Raw genomic sequence first — 21,536 nt, forward strand, 5'->3', positions numbered from 1 at the left:
TTTGGGTAACCGTATTGTTATTTTCTCCATTTTTTGCCACTTAAAAGCACAGTTACCGAAAGTGTTGCTCAAACAGCATCAAATTAGGCAAGGAATCATAGTACCCGCACTTTTTGAACCATTTCATTGCAGAACCGGAGAATTGACTTTTTCGCCATACAAAAACTCCGCTCATAATTGTTTTATTTTTGGGATTAGTATACATAATTTGTTAAACCTTTAAATTCAATAGGACGCAGTCAGTGAAGTACTAGATTGAAAGTAGTTAGCTAGATTGTTGTATGATGAGATGATCAAATCTCCATTTCTGCAATGAAATGGTGCAAACAGCGTGGGTTATATGATTTCTTGACTAATTTGATGCTGTTTGAGCAAAAGTTTGGGTTACTGTGTTGTTGTATTCATTATTTCTTGCAACTTCAACAACACAGATACCCAAACTTTTGCTCAAACAGCATCAAATTAGCCAAGAAATTATATAACCCACGCTGTTTGCACCTTTTCACTGCAGAAATGAAGATTTGATCATCTCACCATACAAAAATCCAGCTCACTACTTTCAATCTAGTACTTCACTGATTGCGTCCTATTGAAAAATAATATATATATATATATATATATATATATATATATATATATATATATATATATATATATATATATATATATATATATATATATATATATATATATATATATATATATATATATATATATATATATATATATATATATATATATATATATATATATATATATATATATATATATATATATATATATTACAATTTTAAAATAGGACGCAATCAGGAAGTACTAGATTTGAAGTAATGAGATGAATTTTTGTATAGTAAGAAGGTGAATTCTCCGTTTCTGCAATGAAATGGTGTAAAAAGCGTGGGTATTATGATTCATTGCCTAATTTGATGTTTGAGCAAAACTTTGGGCAACAGTGTTGTTGTTGTCTCCATTTCTTGCAGTTTAAACAATACAGTTGCCCAAAGTGTGCCCAAACAGCATTAAATTAGGCAAGGAATCATAATACCCACGCTGTTCACACCATTTCATTGCAAAAATAGAGAATTCACCTTCTCACCATACAAAAATTCAGCTCATTACTATAATTCTAGTACTACACCGAACATGTCGTATTACAGTTTCTGTGCTATTTCATGTTGAACTCGTAATGCTTTATAAAAAAAAAAAACGTGATAAAATGAAACGAAAACCATGATAAAATCGAGCGAGAATTTGTTGAGTATTGATTCAGGACGCGCGTCGTTGCAAAAACTACAGCACTACCAACAAAATTTCGCTTGCCGTATATAGCGCGAGTGCGGTGCAGTTTCAGCTGCTCGATGGCGCGCGTCCTGAAAGGTTTAAAAAACTAGTAATAAAATCGAAAAAAACCACTGCGCAGTGAATTCGTGCCACATATTGTACAAAGTTTTCTTTTCAAGCGTAAATGTTTGAATGTGTATTTCATTGCGATACGAGACACAATAGGACGTCAAGAACTGTGAAAAGTGATGAATGAACATCACTCGATATTACGCTACGTCTCTACCACTATTTTTTTCAAGTGGCATAGACTGAAATTCATGGTAAATCCTTTTTTGAGCTACTTTAACGCTTGCATTAAAAACAAATGGACAGTTTCCGAAGTGAGTTAGTGGAATGTATAAACAAATTATAAACAAGTGGTTATTCATGTTACAAGCAGCATCTATTGGTTACGCTAGAAAAACTGGTACAGGCCTTTGAAGGCAATTTTACTAAAGTTACTAATTTCTCTTCTTCTTATAAATTTACTATTTGAAATCATCGAGAAACTTATGAAGAATAGGGATTCCATGTTACCCGAAATGTAAAAAAAAACAAAAGCAAATTTCGACTTATAATTATATCATGCCAAACGACGTTTTAGAGTCGTGATTAGAGTGGGTGAACGTTGTATGGTAGAATTTGAATTTAAACGCATCAACCCGGAACAAAGCTTTTTTGATTCCTTTTAGCGTCCGTAAAAATGTGCAAAATTTGCGATTGATTATGTCCCCGCATTCAGCATTGCGATTGCAATTTGTATGGGATTTAGTATGAGAAAGGTCACTTTTTTGCATTTTTTTTTCTAATAAGAGGATTAAGTTTTTCGTCAACTATATAATCGATGACGTTAAGACAGAGGTTCCCAAACTTTTTGCTACCGCGGCGCCTTTTGAAATTTTCAAAAACGTCGCTACGCACCAACAACTTTTTACATAGAATTTTAATAATGAACAGAACTTAACACAAATTTTAGGTTTCTGGAGGACTGCATTGCAAAGCTTTTAAATTTGTTAAATAAAGCGCGTAGATTACCAAGTTTTAGGGGAAATATATATGAAAATGTATTATTCAGAAGCTGTCAAGACGGCTGATAGTGACGGTGAGGTGTCATTTTTTTTAATGCGGAGGGACACAACTCAAAAAAGACGGTATTCAGAATCATTGACAAAATTGACATATAAATTGTCTCAGATTTTTTTTTACGATAAGTGATATATGATAGTGATGTAAGTAAAAATATCGTCCCAGAACGTTTGAATTTTCAAAATTCCGAAAATTTAAAAACTTTGTAAAAGTCTAGATGTTTCATGATAATATTAAGAAATTCCGGAAAACATTCGTTGACTTTAAAATGTTTACTTTTTAATTGATAATTTAGAAGAGGGAAAACCCCTCTGAGTAATTTTCTTTTGAAGTCTCCCTCAAAAAGGCAGGACGTTGGTATAGAATACAAAAAAGTCTGTGAGGTGACACTAGATTTACTAAATAAAACATAAACAACAAAAAATATGTTCTGCCTTTAATAATAAGAGTTTATTCTTTGTGTTTTGACTCAAGAGCCTGCGGCGCACCTGAGAGATGTTCACGGCGCACCAGGGCGCCGCGGCGCACAGTTTGAGAAGCACTGCGTTAAGATATAGCCTTGGACGTGCTGAAAAGATTTTTCGAAGACCACAAAGCGAATTGACACTTGCGACGAAAGTTGTAACGTACAGATTATGCGATGGTGCTTAACATTTAACATGTTAAGGACAGACTTGTTAGAATCCCAAAATGGCTGCCACAATGACTGACTTTGGCACCTACTTATGATTTGGAACGCATAAACCTCTTTGTAAACAAAACCAGCACACCTGAGCTTCTTATAATAAGCTTATTACAAGTGAGCAAGAACAGAATAATAAAATTCACTATTGTTCGAAGCTTGCCTCTTGAAATTTGTGCGTCTGATGTTCTGATGCACTGTTGAAGCGGAATTTCAAAACGTTTGTTTTTAAGGAATAACAACAATAATAAAATCTCAATTTTTGGTCCATATTGCCTCCTGGCAATAACTTTTTTATAAGCCTCTGATAAATTTGCGGTTTTTCTACATATCCTAGGCTACACTTTAATGTCATAAGTTATTTGGTCGCAGACATTTTTCTTAAACTTATGAAAGTACGTTTTCCCATACAAAATCCCATACAAATTTTAATCGCAATGCGGCATACGGGAACGCAACCAATCGATCCTAAATTTTGCAATGGACGCTAAAAGAAATCTAAAAAGCTTTGTTCTATAAAATCGACCTTGTTGATCCAGTCTATTGTAGATTCATGTCAATACAGAATATCATTACCTCCGTTATATTTGCGAATGAATAAGGAGATAAAAGTGTCTACGATCAATCACAGTTTTAAGCTTAATCAATACAAGTAAAATATTTTAAGTTTTTAAACCTAAAATGAAAAACAGTAGTAGATTTTCAATCTACTAACAAAAGAATGGCTCGTAACATTTCCACGTCCAAGCGTCCGATGGCTTTTAACATGTGCGGTTGAAATTAGATATGATTTTTTTAGTTACCTAGTTATAGCACTCAGTTCTTGTATTCTACACTGAGATACCTAGTTTTGAAAATGGTGAATATTTTCGTCGTTTATAATCGTATTTTATTGGTCTTTGGATATATTATAGAGCTCAAAAAGCTCGACATAATGGTATATTCAACTCAAAAACGTCAAATTTCGAGTTACCTAGTTCTAGCATTAAGGGGACGATTTATTGGAGTAGCTCCAAAATGAACGCATATATTGAAATGGATGTGAAAGTAGAAGTCAAGTTGTAGTATCGAGAAACATTTTGAAATATGACACTCGAATGTAAAAGAACTTCACAAAATTGTGTGAAAAAGTCCATTTTTATAATGCAAACGTTAGACATGACCATTTTGCACTTTCACACACGTAACACATTCAAAATGCCAAGTATTCATAGAAAATTAAACCAAATATAACTCTTTCAGAACATTTCAGTGGCCCTGAGAAGGGCCGTTTTTGTCAGATGTGGTTCTTCGAGGTCACATTTTTACTTGGAGCTGGTGTACTTGGTTACGGCCTTGGTACCCTCCGATACGGCGTGCTTGGCCAATTCTCCTGGCAACAACAGACGAACAGCGGTCTGGATTTCGCGAGATGTGATAGTCGAGCGCTTGTTGTAGTGAGCCAGACGAGAAGCCTCAGCAGCGATCCGTTCGAAGATGTCGTTGACGAAGCTGTTCATGATGCTCATGGCCTTCGACGAAACACCGGTATCAGGGTGGACCTGTTTCAGCACCTTGTAGATATAGATGGCGTAGCTTTCCTTCCTGCGTTGCTTCTTCTTTTTCTTGTCTCCCTTGACAACGCTCTTCTGAGCCTTGCCGGACTTCTTGGCGGCCTTTCCACTGGTCTTCGGTGCCATTTTCAAACGACTGTATACTCTGGAATCGAGAAACGAATAATTATACTCGGGCGATTGCCTGCTCTTTTATACCCCTAGAATAGCAACGGACGCTCAGCCCCTTTTTTACACTACATATACCTACTGTTCATTTGCCCATCCTTGTATTGAAGTCGTGTACCATAACGAATGTATAAAATAAACGGGGAACGTTATTTCTCATCAGTACTGTTTCGTATATCGTATCGTTTGCACCCGCTCTACACATCTCTATCAAAATGTCTGGCCGTGGCAAAGGAGGAAAAGTTAAGGGAAAGGCAAAGTCCCGCTCGAACCGCGCTGGATTGCAATTCCCAGTCGGTCGTATTCACCGTCTGCTTAGGAAGGGTAATTATGCAGAGCGCGTTGGTGCCGGTGCTCCAGTCTATCTGGCTGCCGTGATGGAATATCTGGCTGCTGAAGTGCTTGAGTTGGCAGGAAACGCTGCCCGCGATAACAAGAAGACCCGTATTATCCCACGTCATCTGCAGTTGGCCATCCGCAACGATGAGGAATTGAACAAACTTCTGTCTGGAGTGACCATCGCACAGGGTGGTGTACTGCCTAACATTCAGGCAGTGCTGTTGCCCAAGAAAACCGAAAAGAAGGCCTAAATCATCCATCGACATCGTTGCAACAAAAACCGTCCTTTTTAGGACGACCATAGATATTGAATGAAAGAGTTATTTTGGAAAGTAATTTTATAAAGGTGCTGTTCTTAAGAAAATATCTGATGATGATTTACTACTTTATTTTTGTCAGGATTTAACGATGACAAAAATAAGAAAGAACAAGGCATGGTGAACTTGAAGAAATGGTTTGAAATATTTCAAGAAATGACGTGCGTTATGCGAAAATTTTAATGGCTGTTCATGTAAATTATCCCTCTAGAAAAGAGCATCAAGAATATTAAATCTGAATCATTAAGTGTTAACGTTATAACATAAGTACGGAACATGCTGAATATACCTCAATAATTACCCATACTTCCAATTTGAAAAACACCATTAATTATATTGCTTAGAGGAAGGGTAAAGTCATAGCGTCGGAATATAACTTCAGCCATTTTGAATGACGAACTTCTCTGGCAGTTGAATAAGAGAGCTAACTGAAAACAAATTGCATCTTTGCAGGACAGTTTATGATTTCCAATTGAGTGCAAAACATTCAATTGTGCGTTTGAATTACCCTGTTTTTGATGAAATTATCTGAATGTGATGCATGTAACTTTTTAGAACTGACGTATGTGTTTCCGATGATTGACAATTAAACCACACAGAAAAAAATATTCATGTAAAATTCAGCGAGAAATCATGCACATAAAGGGAATGCTAGAGTTAGTGCATATTTACATGAGATATCATGTAAAATTACGTTATGATCGTGTAAATTTCCGCTAATAGTCGCGTAACTGGTTGGAGTCCATGATGGTTTACGCGATGGTTGGCGGAAATTTACACGATGGTGATGTAATTTTACAATATATCTCATGTAAAAGTGCACTAACTCTAGCATTCCCTTTATGTGCATGATTTCTCGCTGAATTTTAATTACATATTTTTTTCTGTGCACCGTCATTCAGTTTGTTTCGATTAAACAAACAATATTCGTCAAAGTCTGTAAAACTTGTTACAATAACGAACCGTATTCAAATTTTTGCATTTGGACCAATAATACTAACTAGGGAAAATAAATTCATAACTCTTTCTAGAAACGTAATTGTGGCCCTGAGAAGGGCCGTTTGTTTTTGGTCAAAAGTGTGTTCTGAGATCACGAGAGTCACATTTGTCACTGAACTTAAGCACGTTCACCACGGATACGACGTGCTAGCTGGATGTCCTTTGGCATAATCGTGACACGCTTGGCATGGATGGCGCACAGATTGGTATCTTCGAACAATCCAACCAGATAGGCTTCGCTGGCTTCCTGCAGAGCCATAACGGCCGAGCTCTGGAAACGCAGATCCGTTTTGAAATCCTGGGCAATTTCACGGACCAGGCGTTGGAAAGGCAACTTGCGGATCAACAGCTCGGTGGACTTCTGGTAACGACGGATCTCACGCAGGGCAACAGTTCCTGGCCGGTAGCGATGAGGCTTCTTCACTCCACCAGTAGCTGGAGCGCTCTTGCGAGCGGCTTTGGTGGCCAACTGTTTGCGAGGAGCCTTTCCTCCAGTGGACTTACGAGCGGTCTGCTTAGTACGAGCCATTGCTGGTTGATTGTTAAATTAACACGATCGAATAAAGACTGAAAATGATGCCTGAACGGCAATGCGGGTTGCTTTTATACTGTCCCTCAAGTCTGTGTTGAAGCAGAAGGGTATAGGTAGACGAGAAAGAGCAAAGAGGAAATTCAACCGTCGTTTTACAGTATAAATTAGGGTGCAAGCATCCGAACAGGCATCAGTTTGATTTCATTCGTTCGAGTCGGCACAACGCACATTACCCCAAATAAGCAGCAATGACTGGCCGCGGCAAAGGAGGAAAAGGTCTTGGAAAAGGAGGTGCCAAGCGTCATCGCAAAGTTCTACGTGATAACATCCAGGGTATCACAAAGCCCGCCATTCGTCGTCTGGCTCGGCGTGGTGGAGTCAAGCGTATCTCCGGTCTGATCTACGAGGAAACCCGTGGCGTCCTCAAAGTGTTCCTGGAAAACGTGATCCGTGATGCCGTCACCTACACTGAACATGCCAAACGCAAGACCGTCACCGCTATGGATGTTGTGTACGCTCTGAAACGCCAGGGACGTACTCTGTACGGTTTCGGAGGTTAAGCTGTGTCAGAAACAGAAATTTTCAAAACAAAACAGCCCTTCTCAGGGCTACAAGCCGTATTCCTTAAAAGAGTTTTCCATTTAATTTTCTTGTTGTATCCTTGTTTCAAAAACTAGGTTACTAGTTATGCGATTTTTTCAGATTATTTTTATACCTCTACATTACACTAGACAATCAATTGCTTTGATTTCCGAAAACATGAGAACGCATTATGATTCAGCCTTTGAATTCGTTAAGGACAAACGTCTTGAAATTCCGCTTCAACAGTGCATCAGAACTTCAGGTGCACAAATCAAGAAGCAAGCTTTAAACAGCAGTACATTTTATTATTCTGTTCTTGTTCACTTGTAATAAGCCTAAAATAAGAAGATCAGGTGCACTGGTTTTGTTTACGAAAATATTAGTGCCCTCGAAAACGTGAGTAGGTGCAAAGTCGTTCATTGTAGCGGCCATTTTGGGATTCTAACAAGTCTGTCCTTAAAGGATACATTTCGTTGGCCGTTACTGCTAGCATATCCAAGAATAAGTTACACACCAAGTTGCAGCCTCAAGGGCACGGTATAAATTCAATCTCATGTGAGAGTTTGATGGAACAGAAGTTATACAATCTAATTTTTAGTGTTTGGACTCTTTAGCACTATTTTACGCTAAGCAAAGAAATAATTGCCCTTTCAATTTGAATTGTACCTGTCAATTTCAACTATCTGTCAGACATGGTTGTTACCTAAGACCACACTTCATCCTCTTAATGCTGAAATTAAATAACTTTTTTTTTGCAAGTGTTTCAAAAGAAGAAGGTTATGCATTGTAATATTGGGTTTCATACTAGGTAGCAAGGTCCGTTTTTTATATGAAACAAAACGACGTCGCATTGAATCTTTCCAACAGACATCATTCAAAACTCAATACATGTACCAGTTAAGAAGTAATGTGAAATTCAAATTTATGACTAGAAGACATTAAATATCAGGAATCATTTTCAACTTATAACTCTTTAGTGAGATCATATTGTTAGTCCTGAAAAGGACTGATTTTTGTACGATTTTCCACTTACGGCGTTGAACCCACGCTTACTTCTTGCTCTTAGCAGCTGCTTTTTTCGGAGCAGCTTTCTTAGCTGGAGCAGCCTTTTTCGGCTTGGGAGTCTTGGGCTTCTTGGCAGCAGCCTTCGATGGTTTGGTAGCCTTTTGCTTGGGAGCAGCAGCCTTCTTCACTGTTCCGGCTTTCTTGGCGGCCTTGGCACCGGCTGCTTTGGCCTTCTTCTCACCAGCTGGTTTCTTGGCAGCAGGCTTCTTGGCCTTCTTCTCACCAGTGGCTTTCTTCGCAGCTGGCTTCTTGGCAGCCTTCTTTTTCTCACCTGCAGCCTTCTTGGGCTTCTTCTCAGCGGCAGCCTTCTTGTCCTTCAGCTTGAACGATCCTGAAGCACCAGTTCCCTTGGTCTGAACGTAGGTGCCCTTCTCGACGCCAGCTTTCAGAGCCTTCCTGATGAAAATGGACAACTTGGCCACGTCGCACTTGTAATTGGCCCCGATGTACTTCTTGACGGCCTGCAATGAAGATCCCTTCCGTTCCTTCAGATTCTTGAGAGCGGCCAAGACCATTTCGTTCGCTGGTGGATGAGTGGCTGGCTTCTTTGGCTTCTTGGCGTCTCCTTTGGCGGCTTTGGTCTTCTTCAGGGCCTTGGCTGGCGAGGCAGCAGCTGGGGCCACGGCGGCAACTTCGGTGGTGGTTTCAGTCATCTTGATTGTAACTGGATTTAGTTTCACTCGAGCTTTGAATAAAACGAATGTATATGAAATCGAGAAGTGCATGAGCCTCAATGTTGATGTCTGTGTTAGGAACGCATGATATTAAAAGAAAACTTATGGGAATAAATTATTTGGGAAACTATTGACAACAACTACTTAAACACAAAATATACAAACAGTACATCGAATAATTACACCAGTTATATTTCGAGACTATAACTTTAATGCTAGGCTTTCGATTTTGTTTAATATTATACATGTTCGGTTATTAAAATTGGTTCATACTCATGATTCAATGTGAGATCTCACATTTTTTGAAAAATATCATAAAATACGTATTAAAACAATTTAGAAGAATAAGTTATCAATTTGAACCAATAATAAAATAGTTTCCCTATTGAAAGCAAAGTAGATTTTATTTAAAATTACGGTTTTTAATGCATAAATAAATGCTGAAGTTTCCCTGCTTTCAGTACGCTACTCTTGCTAGTGTAGTTCAACTTACTTTATTCTTGTACCTACTAACAAATTTGTATTGAAAATAGTAAAAATATCTAGAACAAACATACTTGCATGACTAGAAGATTTACTCGTTTTCTTTCATCAGTGAATGAAAGATATTGGAATATTTATTATCATTTTTCAATGATGGGAATTGAATCGAAATATGAAAGGATTTGTAGATAAGCCATTTCATGCTTGGACAATGGACATAGCATAACAATAGTTGTTAATTTTCTGCCAAAAGTTTTGTAACGTATATCGGAACATATTTATGTGACATAGAAATTCGAATAGCTTCCATCCTTTGGTATCAAATCCTGAAAATTGTATTATTAGAGCTGTGCATCCTTGAATGAAACCTACGATTGTCGTCAATTGAATTAACTTAAAACTTGGAAAATTATTTCTCAACAGTTATTTGGCAGCCTAAGTTTTTTAGAACAAGTGGTGAATTTTTAGAACAGGTGTTTGAAATTTAGGGTACTCGAGTTACCCTCGGGATGTTCTATTTTTTCATTTAATTCACCAATAATAATAAATGAACTATCGTGGATTATTGACGTACCGTGATTTCGGGTGAAATTGATCGACGTGAGGGCCATTATTATTTCTTAAATATAACAATATAACTTAAAGTGATTTGTAAAAAATGTCCATCATCTGGCTCAAGTGTTATTGAATGGTGAGTTTACATGTTTTACAGCCAATTAGACACATATTTCTGTATAAAATTCAATATTTTCCGAAACTGCGTGTTCAAAGACACTTTCAAACTTTTGTTACCGTAGCTGTATCGCACATGTAATGAATATTTGAATTTTTGATTCTAGCTGCCAAGTTTTCGCTAAACCCGATTTCGTCATCAAAAGTTCTATAAATATTAAAATTTATGTATAAAATCGTACTTTTCTGGAAGTTATAACATTTTTTTTTTTTTTTTTCTGTTCGGGTGAGCCACTGCGACCAGTATTTAGATCTTTTGTGGCATTACCCGTATCCTTAGTATTTAGTGCATGTCGTACTACTCCATTGTCATTGAGAGGAAATGAAGCATCGATTTCTGTACAGTTCCAGTTTTGTTATCTCAGAGGTGTAAGAAATCGATTGCGATGAAAAGGTTCCGTTATCATAGAGATTTAAATCTCAGTGAAAGAGCGCCCCTAATCAAACACAATCTATTTTAATTCTGAGAAAAACAAAACGGTGGTACTGATATTTATCCATGCATCGGAACTCTAGCCCCATCCATGTATTGCTTCTAGATTAGTCCCAGGACAACAAAGAAAAACCCGGGACTTTAGGCTAGTTGCAAAACTCTGTCAAATTAGAGAACGTGTTCTGCAATAAGAATGCACGTGAGTCCTTGAATTACCAGAACTTAACAGTCCTTGATAGGTTAGTACGCAATCAGATACGTAAAGCATGTATGTTTTCCTAACATCAAGTGTAGTCTCGGGTGGGCAAAGTCCGATTCTTTAACTATCAGCAAGGCAGAATAAATGCAATTTTAGAAACTGTCACCAGTAACAAGGACTTTGTACCATGAATCCTTATTACCAAAACACATTACCCCAACTTGACAAACCGGATGTCACTAGGGTTCGGTTTGGTAGATCTTGAACCGTAACGCAACACATAAAGGCGATCTACCAACGTTACGGGCTCCGTTAAAGATCGAGCATATTTTAAACCCCCTCAACCATCCATCCATCAGCACGGGTCGCCTGACACCTTGGATTGGGGTTCCCTGTTTAGTGGACTTTTACCCCCGGAACAGGTGGTCCGTAGTGTTATTCTTAGCCAATTGAGACAACCGCTACCGACACTACACAGCTATCTAGGCTGATCGGGAGAAGAAGTTAACATTGATGGTTAACTTCATATGGACCCGAACAGCCGGCAAGTTATAACATATTTAGTATGGAAATTGCATACTTTCAGGCGTTTTCTTAAGATTTAATCAACTTCAAACTTAAATAATTAAAAATTTTGTAAACATGTAAAAGTTTTGCGTAGCTTTTCGCTTTCCGGGGTGGTTAATTTAGGTGGAGAAAATATTTTCAGCACCTTCAACAACATGTCACTGACTGATCAATTTCACCCCGAAAGTAAAATTTTTGATTTTTTATTTCAAATGATATTTTTTGTAATAAAATGATTTGCAGTAGAATTATCAACCTCTTTGACTGATGAAAACCATGGTCGTACTTGTTTTAAAGCATTGAATTGAACCATATCGATAAGTATTCAAAAATTATTCCCTAAAAACTGCGAAAAGTGATAAAACTGCGAAAAGTGATCAATTTCACCCGAAATCACGGTATTCTAAATACGTCTATACCACGATTTTTTTTAATTTGATTATCCATTATTTCCGTGTCTATGTTTATGATATGCAATTTTTATATTCTCTTATCATCGGGTAAGTTAGTCAGGAGTATACTCCCTGACTCCCTGTCTCAAATAGCCTCACGTAACTCAAGGGCAGAGAATTTCCGGACATAAAACTTAAAAAAAAACCACAGCACTAGTCGGCGGAGAACCCTTTTTTTGCCCAGCGCTTGTATCTCTTGTTCCTTGTTCTTTTTGCTCCTTTTATCTCCCACTTCCTTAAGGACAGACTTGTTAGAATCCCAAAATGGCCGCCACAATGGCCGACTTTGGCACCTACTGACGATTTTGAGCGCACAAATCTCCTCGTAAACAAAACCAGCGCACCTAAGCTTATTATTTTAATCTTATTACAAGTGAGCAAGAACTGAATAATGAAATGCACTATTGTTAAGCTTGCTTCTTGAGATTTGTGCGTCTGAAGTTCTGATGCACTGTTGAAGCGGGATTTCAAGACGTTTGTCCTTAAAGTGGCCTGACCATTTCGTTAGGTGCCCTCCATCGTGCAGCACTCCACCACTTCTGCCATCCACAGCTTCCACAATACGTCAATGCGATGGGGGCGCATGGTTCATCTTCGATTAAGCGCCTGCAATGGTGGCGCCTGATCGCTTTATTCTGGTCTCCTCGCGATTGCGTTAGGGAATCGCGCCACTTGGGCGGTGGCTTCTATATTCGTCTGTTTTCCACTATAACTCAGTCAAATGAGAACCAATTGACACAACTTTTGGAATGTGGTGAGATAGGTATAGTATCTACCCGTGTACAACATTTCAAGTCATTTGGATCAAAATTGACTGAGTTATAGTGGAAAACAGACGAATATAGAAGCCACCGCCCAAGTGGCGCGATACCCTACGATTGGTTCACTGGGCATTGATTTTTTTCTTTTTATTGTAAACGTGAACTATTGTTTAATCTAATAAAGCTAACCATTATTTTTGTTTGTTTGGTACTTATTTAGAATAATTGCAAAATTTGTAATTCGTTTATTCTACTGAAAATACATTACGTTGCAATTACTTTTTATTCACTAATCGAAGAGAAATTTTCATTATCTACTTTTATTGGCTCTTTCCGGTGATTTTTTTGTTGGAATAGGACACAATCGGTGACGTATTAGATTTTTATTAGCGGACTGAATTTTCGTATAGTGAGATGATCAATTCTCAGTTTCTATAATGAAATAGCAGTAAAAGCGTTGGTATTATTACTCTTTGCCTAATTTGATGCTATTTGAGTAAAAATCACAACCATTCCTTCAACAACTGGTTAGATTCTAATATCATACCCTGGATTCCGAGATCGTTTTTAATGATAAATAGTCGCATTTGTTAGACATTCAAAGTGGTAACAGCAAATAACCTTGGAAACACTTGGCCGAAAATAAAATCGCTAGAAAACCTTAATTGCAAGCAACAACTTCCAGTATGTTGTTTATTTTCATTGGGAAATCAATATATTTTCCGTGGGATTGTCTGCCTAGCTTCTAGAAGGATATTCTATGCAATCGTATCTTGACACCATTTACTAATAGATATAGTCAAATATATAATTAAATCACATTCAGGAATGATTCTATGAGTTGGGCCATTTTACTCCACTTTGACATTTTGGACTTTGTTTTCCTACGTCCCTATACTGCCGCCCAACAGTCCCATCTTTGCTGGGTTTCCTATTCATATGGGATTGTTTTGCGAGTGGGGGCAGTATATCGTAACGCCAACCGTGAGAACTGAACATAGCGACCATGCGCCTCCATTGCCATGCATTGCAGGCGTTTAATCGAAGAAGAACCATGCGCCCCCATCGCGTACACTCTGACGTATTGCGGGAACTGAAGAGGATAAAAGCAGCGAAGGTATTAGAAGTACATTGCTCAAAATTTCTAGAGCATCGTTTTCTAGAACCGTTGAAGGGATTTGAATTAAAATGCATCACGCTATTGACAACCACTGAACAATTAGCGTGATGCATTTTGATCCAAATCCGTTCAACGGTTCTAGAAAACGATGCTCTAGAAATTTTGAGCAATGTACTCCAAATACCTTGTCCTTAAGGAACTGGAAGATAAAGGTACCAGAGATACAAGTGCTGGGCATAATAAAGAGTTATCCGTGAAGTGCTGTGGTTGCGTGAGCCTATTTGAGTCAGGGAGTCTCGGTACTACTCTCGACCGACTTTTCCGATAAATTCAGAACATAAATCTTCAATATGAACAACATGGGCCATCAGTTTTGAGTTAATTTGATTGACGACAATCGTGAGTTTCATTCATGGATGGACAACCAAAATTATATAATTTCTAAAGGTTTGATGCCAAAGGATGGAAACTATTCAAATTTCCATGTCACATATATATGTTACGATATGCGTTACAAAACACGATATTTTGGCAGAACATTGAAAACTATGTCTATGCTATGTCCAAGCATGAAATTTCATATCTACCAATTTTCCATATTTCGGATCAATTTCCTAAATTAGAAAATCATCTTTATGCAGTTCAGTATCATAATTTACATTTTATATAACTCATTTTGGTATCATAATGGCCAATTTTTCTGAACTGGCTCATTATGCAACTGAAATGATTGCAAATGTTGCATAATGAAAAATAGTTGTATAATGTTCATAACGCAACTCATTTGAGTTGCATTATGAACATTATGCAACTCAAATGGGTTGCATTATGAAAAAATCATTGCATAAAATTTTGTATGGAACTCGTTGCAAAACTCGATTTTTTACAACTCGTTACATAAATAACTATTAAGATATTTCCAATATCTTTCATTAGGTGGTGAACGCAAACATATGATTCTTCTACTCATGTAAAATGTATTTTCTGCTTACTCCAGATTCCTTTATTACTTTCAATATAAATTTGTAGGCACAAGGATAAAGTAGGGTGAATTACTCTAGCAAAAGCAGCATACTGAAAGCAGGGAAACTTCAGCATTCATTAATACATTAAAAACCGTAATTTTAAATAAAATCTGCTTTGAATTCAGGAGGGAAACTATTCTAGAATTTATTATAATTGATGAATATTTCTTCTAAATTGTTTTATTATGTATTTTATGATATTTTTCAAAAAAATATTTATTGACAATGAAACAGATCTCATATTGAATCAAGAAAATGAGCCAATTTTAATAACCAACATGTACAATATTAAACAAAATTGAAAGTCTAACATTAAAGTAATAATCTCGGAATAAAACTGATGTAATTATTGTATGCACATTTTGTATAAATTATGTTTTATTAATTGATGTCAATAGTTTTCAAAATAATTTATTTCCGTAAGTTTTCTTTTAATATCATGCGTTCCTAACACAGACATCAACATTGAGGCTCGTACACTTCTTGGTTCCATAGATATTCGTTTTACTCAACATACGAGTGTACCTAAATCCAGTTCCAATCAAGATGACTGAAACCACCACCGAAGTTGCCGCCGCGGCTCCAGCTGCTGCCTCGCCAGCCAAGACCCCGAAGAAAACCAAAGCCGCCAAAGGAGACGCCAAAAAGCCAAAGAAACCAGCCACTCATCCACCAGCGAACGAAATGGTCTTGGCAGCTCTCAAGAATCTGAAGGAACGGAAGGGATCTTCACTGCAGGCCGTCAAGAAGTACATCGGGGCCAATTACAAGTGCGACGTGGCCAAGTTGTCCATTTTCATCAGGAAGGCTCTGAAAGCTGGCGTCGAGAAGGGCACCTACGTTCAGACCAAGGGAACCGGTGCTTCCGGATCGTTCAAGCTGAAGGACAAGAAGGCTGCCGCTGAGAAGAAGCCCAAGAAGGCTGCAGGTGATAAAAAGAAGGCTGCCAAGAAACCAGCTGCGAAGAAAGCCACTGGTGAGAAAAAGGCGAAGAAGCCTGCTGCCAAGAAACCAGCTGGTGAGAAGAAGACTAAAGCAGCCGGTGCCAAGGCCGCCAAGAAAGCCGGAACAGTGAAGAAAGCTGCTGCTCCCAAGCAAAAGGCTACCAAACAATCGAAAGCTGCTGCCAAGAAGCCCAAGACTCCCAAGCCGAAGAAGGCTGCTCCAGCTAAGAAAGCTGCTCCGAAAAAAGCAGCTGCCAAGAGCAAGAAGTAAGCTCGGGTTCGACGCCGTTTAAGTGGAAAACCGTTACAAAAATCAGTCCTTTTCAGGACTAACAATATGATCTCACAAGAGAGTTATTAAATGAAAATGATTCCTGATATTCAATATTTTCAAGTCATAACTTGAAATTTATGATTAGCTTTTAATTGCAACATGAATTGATTTTTGAGCACGGTAATTTCTTATGTCTGTTAGAAGGATTCAAAGTAATTCAAACCTACATCAGTTTGAAATCACATAAACTTCTTTTCTTAAAATGACTGTTTTATGACAGGATGTGCCTTTGCCTATGCTATGGAATATTTATATATACCTAGTTTCAACATCAAGGCGTTGAACTATGGCCTTACTTTACAGTCATTACTGACAGGTACCTATTTGAAAATGTAAAATTGACTGTTTGGCTTACCTAACATCCACAGTTCAAGTTTAAATAATCAGCAACAATGTAAAGTTTAGCGGGCTCATTCTTGAGTTTTGAATATTATCCTTTTGCCTAGCCTACAACATTGCTACTCAAATTTTAGATTGTACGTCTTGTGTTTCACCAAACTCATTAAGAGATTGGATGTTAATCATCCTCTAAATGCTAGTTACCTAGTTTGAACTATTTTTGGATTTGCTGGTAAATCGGCTGTTGAAATTTATGTTGTATCAAACAACAATTCCACGAAATTCATATGCTCATATCCATGTTCAAATATCTCCGAAAATCTATGCATTTTTATTGTAGTGGTAGTGCAGAAGATTAAAAGTAATAACTCTCAGGTAAAATATAGTTCGTAGCCCTGAGAAGGGCTGTTTTGTTTAAAGAGTTGTGGTTGCTGATACAGATTAACCTCCGAAACCGTACAGAGTGCGTCCCTGGCGCTTCAAAGCGTACACAACATCCATAGCGGTGACGGTCTTGCGCTTGGCATGTTCAGTGTAGGTGACGGCATCACGGATCACGTTTTCCAGGAACACCTTCAGCACGCCACGAGTTTCCTCGTAGATCAGACCGGAGATACGCTTCACTCCACCACGCCGAGCCAGACGACGAATGGCGGGCTTTGTGATACCCTGGATGTTATCACGAAGAACTTTGCGATGACGTTTGGCGCCACCTTTTCCAAGACCTTTTCCTCCTTTGCCGCGGCCAGTCATTGCTGCTTATTTGGGGTAATGTGCGTTGTGTCGACTCGAACGAATGAAATCAAACTGAGGCCTGTTGGGATGCTTGCACCCTAATTTATACTCTCAAAACGGATATTTGATTCTTTCTTTGCTCTTTCTCGTTTCGTTACCTACGCTGACCCGAGAGACAGTATAAAAGCAACCCTCATTGCCGTTCAGGCATCATTTTCAGTCTTTATTCGATCGTGTTCAGTTAACAATCAACCAGCAATGGCTCGTACAAAGCAGACCGCTCGTAAGTCCACTGGAGGAAAGGCTCCTCGCAAACAGTTGGCCACCAAAGCCGCTCGCAAGAGTGCCCCAGCTACCGGAGGAGTGAAGAAGCCTCATCGTTACCGGCCAGGAACTGTTGCCCTGCGTGAGATTCGTCGTTACCAGAAATCCACCGAGCTGTTGATCCGCAAGTTGCCTTTCCAACGCCTGGTCCGTGAAATCGCCCAGGACTTCAAAACTGATCTGCGCTTCCAGAGCTCGGCCGTTATGGCTCTGCAGGAAGCCAGCGAAGCCTATCTGGTGGGATTGTTCGAAGATACCAATCTGTGCGCCATCCATGCCAAGCGTGTCACTATTATGCCAAAGGACATCCAGCTGGCACGTCGTATCCGTGGTGAACGTGCTTAAGTTCAGTGACAAATGTGACTCTCGTGATCTCAGAACACACTTTTGACCAAAAACAAACGGCCCTTATCAGGGCCACAATTACGCTTCTAGATAGAGTTATAGGTTTATTTTCCTTTATTAATATTAGAGTACCAAATGCAAAAATTTGGTAAAACATGAGGTTGACAAATTTCGGCTGTTTAATCAAAATAAGCTATGTAACGGTGCTTTTATTGTCAATCATCGGTCAAACACCAATTTTAATATGTAATCTATGTAATTTAATTTGTAATTTATGATTTATTACTAAACGTAAACCTGTCAGTAACAATAACTTCTAACCATGTCAAGTCAAGAACCAAAATCAGATTATTTCACCAAGAATACGCAAATAAAACGCACAACTACTTCGACCGTATTTCACATTTTTATCTGAAATTACATCACTTCTCTCTAAACTATGATACATTCCTGCAATACCTGGCATCCTTACCTAACTGTCGGAGATGTTCATTTTTCAAAATGGTTAAAGTTATATCTCGATGTATGTATGTAGGTACGTGTGTTGAATGTACCTTTTCTCTATGCTATGCTCTACGCTAATTAAAAGTATTTCTCAAATTCGATGCATGATAAATAACTTTAACACATAGTGATTCAGACCCCATATTTTTACTAATTTGCGTAATTACGATTTGTGTATTTTCTAGAGGGACCATTTGCCTGAATAATTCGTAACAGTCATTCAAGTTTTTATGGTTTTTTTTGTCATTTCTTGAAACATTTCAAATTCACCGCACATCAACCTTATTTTTTAAATATGTATCGTAAAACTGATACGTGAAACTTAACGTTTTTTTTATGTGCCCGTATTGATTAGACTTTTGTAAGTTACTGTTGAATTTTAGAACTGATCTCTGTAAGATAAAATTTACAAATTATGGTTCCATCATTTGTCATCAAAAGCTTTAAAATGACTCGTGTGGGCCTGTCCATAAACTACGTAGACTCTTAGGGGGGGACGGGGGGGGTCTGGCCAAAGTCTACGCTCCATACAAATTTCGAAAATTTTGTTTAACAAAAGTCTACGGAGGGGGAGGGGGGGGGGGTTCTGGGATGGCCCAAAATGAGTCTACGTAGTTTATGGACAGCGCCTGTTGAGTGGTGCTTATCTTGCATGAAACAAAGTTTGGAGGTAGGTACATTAACTCATGTACCTATATAACATCATTTTCTAAAGTAACTCTTTCATCGAATATTTGTGGTCGTCCTGATAAGGACGGTTTTTATTGTAACGATGTCGATAGTTGATTTAGGCCTTCTTTTCGGTTTTCTTGGGCAACAGCACTGCCTGAATGTTAGGCAGTACACCACCCTGTGCGATGGTAACTCCAGACAGAAGCTTGTTCAATTCCTCATCGTTACGGATGGCCAACTGCAAATGACGTGGGATAATACGGGTCTTCTTGTTATCACGGGCAGCATTTCCTGCCAATTCAAGCACTTCAGCAGCCAGATATTCCATCACGGCAGCAAGATAAACTGGAGCACCGGCACCAACGCGCTCTGCATAATTACCCTTCCTAAGCAGACGGTGAATACGACCGACTGGGAATTGCAATCCAGCGCGATTCGAGCGGGACTTTGCCTTTCCCTTAACTTTTCCTCCTTTGCCACGGCCAGACATTTTGATAGAGATGTATAGAGTGGGTGCTAACGATACGAATGTACGAAACAGTACTGATGGGAAATGACGTTCCCCGTTTATTTTATACATTCGTTATGGTACACGACTCCAATACAAGGATGGGCAAATGAACAGTAGCTATACGTAGTGTAGAAAAGGGGCTGAGCGTCCGTTGCTATTCTAGGGGTATAAAAGAGCAGGCAATCGCCTGGGTAGAATCATTCGTTTCTCGATTCCAGAGTATACAGTCGTTTGAAAATGGCACCGAAGACCAGTGGAAAGGCCGCCAAGAAGTCCGGCAAGGCTCAGAAGAGCGTTGTCAAGGGAGACAAGAAGAAGAAGAAGCAACGCAGGAAGGAAAGCTACGCCATCTATATCTACAAGGTGCTAAAGCAGGTCCACCCTGATACCGGTGTTTCGTCGAAGGCCATGAGCATTATGAACAGCTTCGTCAACGACATCTTCGAACGGATCGCTGCTGAGGCATCCCGTCTGGCTCACTATAACAAGCGCTCGACTATCACATCCCGCGAAATCCAGACCGCTGTGCGTCTGTTGTTGCCAGGAGAATTGGCCAAGCACGCCGTCTCGGAGGGTACTAAGGCTGTAACCAAGTACACCAGCTCTAAGTAGAAACTTTGCTCCGAAGAAACACATCTGACAAAAACGGCCCTTCTCAGGGCCACCGAAATGTTCTAAAAGAGTTATATTTGGTTAAATTTTCAATTTTTTTTAATTCATTCAATGTGTTACGTGTGTGGCAGTGACAAACAGCAACAATAGAGTGGCCAAAGTTGGGCCAATTCATGAATTTTAAATGAATCTTGCAGTGATTTTTCTTAAAATCTGTTTCTGAAGTTTCTTCAGAGATAAAATAAATAAACAGTTAAGGTGATTATATACAAGACAGGACCACAAGGTTGGTAAGTTTAAATATATTGCTGCTTTATTCGGATTATAGTGTATTCCTTTGGTTAGCCGTGATTTGTGAATCTACAAAGAATTACATATATAAAAATGAATAACTAATTTGCTTATCACAGGAACTCAAAATAATCTAAATCTGGAATCTCAATCTTTGTCGTGTTTTGGGAAAGTTCCAGTAGCAAACATGATCTCAGAAATTAAAGCTCGTTCCTGTTTTGATTCAGAATTAAAATTGGTAGTTGTTAACATTATAGAATAACGCTGGGTTTATAAAAACAGTTCGTGCCTGACTAGGAAAAAAAGACATCTCTAATGTTTTATATGTTGTGTAAAAAATCCTTACCTTTTGATTCCAAATTTGGAAAATCTGTGATTGCAAACATTGTGAAAAAAAAGGGTTTCTCTAATAAAATTCACATCACGGACGAATTATATATGGGCGACCCATTTTTTATTAGCGTTAAAAAAAAATTATTTTTTCTTTTTTAAACATCTTTTGTTTGCTTTTAAATAAAGATAGTTGCAGTTGTTTTGGTTATATTTAAAAATGTTTGGTAGACGACCCAAACCACATAGTGAATGATACTGCCAACAATACAAGCCTACACATAGATTTACACAGATGTTTAACATGTTTTCAATGGCTGAGATTGATTTATTGGAGCTTATGAAATACTTCTTGAGAATATTTAAAAATCTATGGTTTTCCAGTTTTAAAATTGACACGGCAAAGAGATTAAATCACTCAATATAATAAGAGATAATCTAGGCTTCCTCTTACTCAAAGGATTATTTTCATTCTGCGGTCAATGACATGGATGCATCCAAAC

General features: G+C 38.3%; 8 protein-coding genes across 8 annotated transcripts; 5 read left to right on the forward strand and 3 right to left on the reverse strand.

The window, feature by feature from the left end:
- Positions 1-4,326: 4,326 nt before the first annotated feature.
- Positions 4,327-4,812, reverse strand: LOC109420103 (histone H2B-like). The gene has a single exon (XM_019694408.3). It carries the CDS (start codon positions 4,768-4,770, stop codon positions 4,396-4,398), a length of 375 nt encoding a protein of 124 aa, XP_019549953.2. The 5' UTR covers positions 4,771-4,812; the 3' UTR covers positions 4,327-4,395.
- Positions 4,813-4,960: 148 nt separating this feature from the next.
- LOC109420132 (histone H2A) lies at positions 4,961-5,417 on the forward strand. The gene has a single exon (XM_019694445.3). The coding sequence runs from the start codon at positions 5,028-5,030 to the stop codon at positions 5,400-5,402; it is 375 nt and encodes a 124-aa protein (XP_019549990.1). The 5' UTR covers positions 4,961-5,027; the 3' UTR covers positions 5,403-5,417.
- Positions 5,418-7,204: 1,787 nt separating this feature from the next.
- Positions 7,205-7,604, forward strand: LOC115264622 (histone H4). Its single transcript, XM_029868501.2, has one exon. The coding sequence runs from the start codon at positions 7,248-7,250 to the stop codon at positions 7,557-7,559; it is 312 nt and encodes a 103-aa protein (XP_029724361.1). The 5' UTR covers positions 7,205-7,247; the 3' UTR covers positions 7,560-7,604.
- Positions 7,605-8,609: 1,005 nt separating this feature from the next.
- Positions 8,610-9,330, reverse strand: LOC115254130 (histone H1). The gene has a single exon (XM_029868492.2). It carries the CDS (start codon positions 9,297-9,299, stop codon positions 8,631-8,633), a length of 669 nt encoding a protein of 222 aa, XP_029724352.1. The 5' UTR covers positions 9,300-9,330; the 3' UTR covers positions 8,610-8,630.
- A 6,282-nt stretch (positions 9,331-15,612) lies between these two features.
- On the forward strand, positions 15,613-16,372 carry LOC115264615 (histone H1-like). Its single transcript, XM_029868491.2, has one exon. It carries the CDS (start codon positions 15,639-15,641, stop codon positions 16,305-16,307), a length of 669 nt encoding a protein of 222 aa, XP_029724351.1. The 5' UTR covers positions 15,613-15,638; the 3' UTR covers positions 16,308-16,372.
- Positions 16,373-17,702: 1,330 nt separating this feature from the next.
- LOC115264617 (histone H3) lies at positions 17,703-18,113 on the forward strand. Its single transcript, XM_029868494.2, has one exon. The coding sequence runs from the start codon at positions 17,703-17,705 to the stop codon at positions 18,111-18,113; it is 411 nt and encodes a 136-aa protein (XP_029724354.1).
- A 1,277-nt stretch (positions 18,114-19,390) lies between these two features.
- On the reverse strand, positions 19,391-19,837 carry LOC115264620 (histone H2A). Its single transcript, XM_029868498.2, has one exon. It carries the CDS (start codon positions 19,777-19,779, stop codon positions 19,405-19,407), a length of 375 nt encoding a protein of 124 aa, XP_029724358.1. The 5' UTR covers positions 19,780-19,837; the 3' UTR covers positions 19,391-19,404.
- Positions 19,838-19,988: 151 nt separating this feature from the next.
- On the forward strand, positions 19,989-20,465 carry LOC115264618 (histone H2B-like). Its single transcript, XM_029868495.2, has one exon. The coding sequence runs from the start codon at positions 20,038-20,040 to the stop codon at positions 20,410-20,412; it is 375 nt and encodes a 124-aa protein (XP_029724355.1). The 5' UTR covers positions 19,989-20,037; the 3' UTR covers positions 20,413-20,465.
- Positions 20,466-21,536: the final 1,071 nt, after the last annotated feature.

The sequence above is a fragment of the Aedes albopictus genome, chromosome 3 (assembly GCF_035046485.1).
Source record: "Aedes albopictus strain Foshan chromosome 3, AalbF5, whole genome shotgun sequence".
In the NCBI taxonomy this organism is placed as follows: Eukaryota; Metazoa; Arthropoda; class Insecta; order Diptera; family Culicidae; genus Aedes; species Aedes albopictus.

Coding starts and splice junctions, on each gene's coding strand:
- LOC115264618 (XM_029868495.2), top strand. CDS start 20,038: ATGGCACCGAAGACCAGTGGAAAGGCCGCCAAGAAGTCCGGCAAGGCT.
- LOC109420132 (XM_019694445.3), top strand. CDS start 5,028: ATGTCTGGCCGTGGCAAAGGAGGAAAAGTTAAGGGAAAGGCAAAGTCC.
- LOC109420103 (XM_019694408.3), bottom strand. CDS start 4,770: ATGGCACCGAAGACCAGTGGAAAGGCCGCCAAGAAGTCCGGCAAGGCT.
- LOC115264622 (XM_029868501.2), top strand. CDS start 7,248: ATGACTGGCCGCGGCAAAGGAGGAAAAGGTCTTGGAAAAGGAGGTGCC.
- LOC115264620 (XM_029868498.2), bottom strand. CDS start 19,779: ATGTCTGGCCGTGGCAAAGGAGGAAAAGTTAAGGGAAAGGCAAAGTCC.
- LOC115264615 (XM_029868491.2), top strand. CDS start 15,639: ATGACTGAAACCACCACCGAAGTTGCCGCCGCGGCTCCAGCTGCTGCC.
- LOC115264617 (XM_029868494.2), top strand. CDS start 17,703: ATGGCTCGTACAAAGCAGACCGCTCGTAAGTCCACTGGAGGAAAGGCT.
- LOC115254130 (XM_029868492.2), bottom strand. CDS start 9,299: ATGACTGAAACCACCACCGAAGTTGCCGCCGTGGCCCCAGCTGCTGCC.